This window comes from Alligator sinensis, unplaced genomic scaffold (genome assembly GCF_000455745.1).
Source record: "Alligator sinensis unplaced genomic scaffold, ASM45574v1 scaffold319_1, whole genome shotgun sequence".
In the NCBI taxonomy this organism is placed as follows: Eukaryota; Metazoa; Chordata; order Crocodylia; family Alligatoridae; genus Alligator; species Alligator sinensis.
In genome coordinates this window covers 276,221-280,078 of record NW_005842375.1, presented here as the reverse complement: position 1 = coordinate 280,078, position 3,858 = coordinate 276,221, and the positions used below count along the sequence as shown (strand labels likewise).

The 3,858-nt window shown below is 44.1% G+C and overlaps 1 protein-coding gene across 2 annotated transcripts in view; it reads right to left on the bottom strand.

The window, feature by feature from the left end:
- The window catches only part of PSTPIP1 (proline-serine-threonine phosphatase interacting protein 1), a 94,026-nt gene that overhangs the window by 32,872 nt on the left and 57,296 nt on the right, over positions 1–3,858 (bottom strand). For both annotated transcript variants that reach the window (XM_025210841.1, XM_006029380.3), the window contains exons 5-6: positions 3,659–3,765; positions 1,249–1,311 (exon numbers count right to left, since the gene is read on the bottom strand). In XM_025210841.1, the coding sequence (XP_025066626.1) occupies positions 1,249–1,311; positions 3,659–3,765 (170 nt within the window). The remainder of the gene's footprint in view (positions 1–1,248; positions 1,312–3,658; positions 3,766–3,858) is intronic.

The window sequence follows — 3,858 nt, the reverse complement described above, 5'->3', positions numbered from 1 at the left end:
TATTCTCATCTGCCCACCCCTGTAACCTGTCTAGATCTAGTTGTAGCCTGTCCCTCCCTTCTACAGTGCCCACTTCTTCCCACATCTTAGTGTCATCCACGAATTTGAACAAGGTGCTTTTCACCCCTTCATCCAAGTCGCTGATAAAGATGTTGAACAGTACGGGCCCTAGGACCGAGCCCTGGGGAACCCCACTGCCCATAACCCTCCAGGTCGAAAATGACCCATCCACCACCACTCTCTGGGTGCGACTCTCTAGCCAATTTGTGACCCATCTGACTGTGTAGGCATCAATGCCACAGTCACCTAGTTTTTTAATGAGAATGGGGTGAGAGACGGTGTCAAAGGCCTTCCTAAAGTCCAGAAAGACTATGTCCACTGCGACATCTGCATCCAAGGATTTTGTGACCTGATTGTAAAAGGCAACCAGGTTGGTCTGGTAGGATCTGCCCCTAATGAACCCATGTTGGTTGCCCCTGAGCATAATCTCCCCTACTGGTCCTTCGCAGATGTGCTCCTGGATAATTTTCTCAAAAAGCTTCCCCAGGACCGAGGTAAGACTAATGGGCCTATAGTTACCTGGGTCCTCCTTCCTCCCTTTTTTGAAAATGGGGACCACATTGGCCCTTTTCCAGTCCTCTGGCACCTGGCCAGAGCACCACGAGTGCTCGTAAAGCCATGCCAGGGGCTTCACAATGAGCCCTGCCAATTCCCTCAGCACCCTGGGGTGAAGATCATCTGGACCTGCTGATTTGAACTCGTCCAGCCCCACCAGAAGTTCCCTAACTAGGTCCTCCCTGACCCTAGGCCTGGTGGTGCCTCTCCTGAGTCCATCCGGAATCCCAGTGGGGAGGGATGTCCCGATCCCTGCTCAGAAAAATGGAGGCAAAGAATTTGTTAAAGAGGTTAGCTTTTTCATCTGATGCAACCACCAGATTGCCAAGTGTGTCCTGCAAGGGGCCCCACATTACCCAGTGCCTTCTTTTTACTCCCTATGTATGTAAAAAAGGACTTATTTAACTCCAGCACTTTTTCCTGCCTAGAGCAGGGGGTCAGAGTTGATGATCTACAAGGTCCCTTCTGACCCTAGAAATCTATGAAATCTATGATTGGAATCTCATCTTTTCACTTAAATTTCATACTTTCTTGACTTTTCTTTAAATTATTGTGTCTGGGTGCCAGTTTCAGCCCCACCCCTATTTAACCAGTTTGGATTTGGATGAATGTATACTAAACCTCATAACTTACCTCTTGAGTTTTCTTATAAAGGGACAGCTTGCTCTTTTGCACACGATCCATTGCAGACTCATACTGTAAGAAACACACGGGACTAAGTATTCCTCCTTTTTTAGTGGCAGTATTAGAAGAATTGTCGAAGCATGTCTAAGAGTACACGGCCATAGGGAAAATGATTTGGAGTTGCTTTTGTAACTGACATACTTCTAAATGACACAGAGCACATTAGCATGGCTAACACACAAGGAACAATTCCCTAGAATAATTCTGCTTCAGTGGCATCCATTAATAGCTAAAAGAATGTGGGTCTTCAGTTTCTCTCTCTCTCTTTTTTTTTTTTTAATGAAATTTAAGTAGCACAACACACACACTCCCTGTACATTAAATGTGCCCAAAGAGTTCACTTGTATAAGCACAACTGCTGGAAATGGATCTGGAGCTGTGGCTGGGTTTGTGTAGGCCAGTGGCTCTCAACCAGAGTGCCACGGCACTCTGCAGTACCATGCAATCTTTTTAAAGGGTGCTGCAGGGTGCTATGTAATATTAGTGCTGTTAGGTTTACAAACACCTACACATGATTCATTAGATAAACCCAGAGATAGCAAATATGAATCTATAGTGTCAAAAACCTGCTGTGGTTTTTCTGAGTTCTCTGCAACAGAAGAACTGCTCTAGTATTTTTTCCATCATCAAAAAAGAGTGGAAGCTAAGAGCTGACATTTTTTGGGGGGAGGGGGAGGGTCTGGACTCTAACAAGGGCTGCCATCACTTTGAAAAAGGTTGAGAACCACTGGTGTAGGCAAACTTGTGTTGCACCTTGCTGAGTTATGGGCTTGTCCATTCTAAATGTGAATAATTCCTTTGAGATTAATAAGGTATCACTTCATCTCTGCCAAATGATTATGCGCTTCCATGCACATCACCCTCTTAGCTTAAAAGGACATTGTTACATGCTTTCTTTTAAATTTAGGTTGGTTGATAACTCCCAGCTGGAAGCTTAAGTGCGATGCTTTGCTATCAGGCAGGCAGATCTCTCTCACCCTTCCCCCATGACAGTCTTATTTTCAGAATATGAAATCTCAGTGTACATAATGCCATCTCTCTCTCACATTCCTTGGCTTCTGTACTGATCTCATCAGTGATATCAGAAGAATGCAGGGATAAGGGTTTCCTCACTGGGGAAGGGAATCTAATCCTGCAGTCTTTGGACTGCCTCTCCTAGGTGCCAGCAGGGCCAAAAGATGCAGTCCTGACTGCTGCTACAGAGCCAGTCCAGATACAAATCACTACACTTTGGGAGATCACTAGAAATGCTGGCACCAGCTCCTAGCGTGAGCTTCTCAGCAGCCACGTGAGTGACTGAAAGAAAAACCTGCAGTGCATATTTAGAATTCAGACAAGTTCTTTTCCCCTTCCCAGTCTCTTTTTAAATGTTTCTTTTGAACTGTGGGCTAAAGGCTTGAAATACAGATTAACTCTTTTAAAAATCTACTTGCAGGAGAAGTGGGTCTTGAAAGCTGGACAGCAGTGTTGTTGGGAGTGGGGCTGGGCTGATGCTAACCTACTCCCTAGTTTCAGGGTGCTTCACTTTTCTGTGTTCCTGTGTCATGGACTACAGAATGGAAGAAGGTACACTTGGCATTACCTGAATTTGTTCCCCCTTCTTTTAAAGAAAGTGGGATTTGAAAAATTTGGTGTGGCTGCTACAAACAGCTGTTGTTTTCCAGTATTGGGTGGCCATCCCTTTTATTTACTCCTAAATTGAACCACGAAGTGGGTGTATCTACACGAGATGCTACGGCAACATTGGACCCATGTGCCACCGAGACTGCTAGTACCTAGCACAGTGGAGCGCATGGGTAGATATGCCCAGGGTATAAGAATTACCACAGCTGCCTCCATCAGCAAATTCCTTGCTCAAAGGATCCTGAATCTGAGAGGACCAAAGGAGAATAGAGCTTGCATGAATGTGTTTGTATTGTTTATATAGTAATAATTTGATAAGTACCATTTATTAAAGATATTTCTACTGTGTGCCTCATCCTACTATCTAGGCAATGAATTCAACACAAGGTTTACAATTTTACTGCTGCTTTAATTTCTGTGTATTTAGTACTCCTGTAGAATATTATTGAGGCAAGGATTAAAAAAACAGATTAAATACTTACAGGAATAAAAATAGCATCTGCAGTTATTCTAGGTAGAGAGTAAAAGTAACAAAGCCTCCTTGTTTTCAGAGTTTGGGACATAATCACCAGCTGGGATCAGACAGAGATCTTCCCCCTTAATACAGCACTGCAGAGTTAGCTAGGAGCACTGGGAGATGTTTTATCATCCTCTGAAGCATCCAGAGCCCCACTGCTGCAGACAGGATACTAGGCCATTGGTTTGATTTGGTATGAAGGTTCACATGATTCCTCACCTTTTTTCTTTGCTCCTTCTGTCTTTCTCTGAACTCCTCTATTCTTTTCAGTTCATCCCTCAGCATTACTGCCAGCTGAATATGTGAGTTTCCAACATTTTCAATTTCTAAGATAGATTAGAATTGATAGTCAGTGGAGAGGCCTTTAATAAGTCAAAGGCCAAACCTTTTGAGCAGGATACGCACTGGGAGGCAGCAGG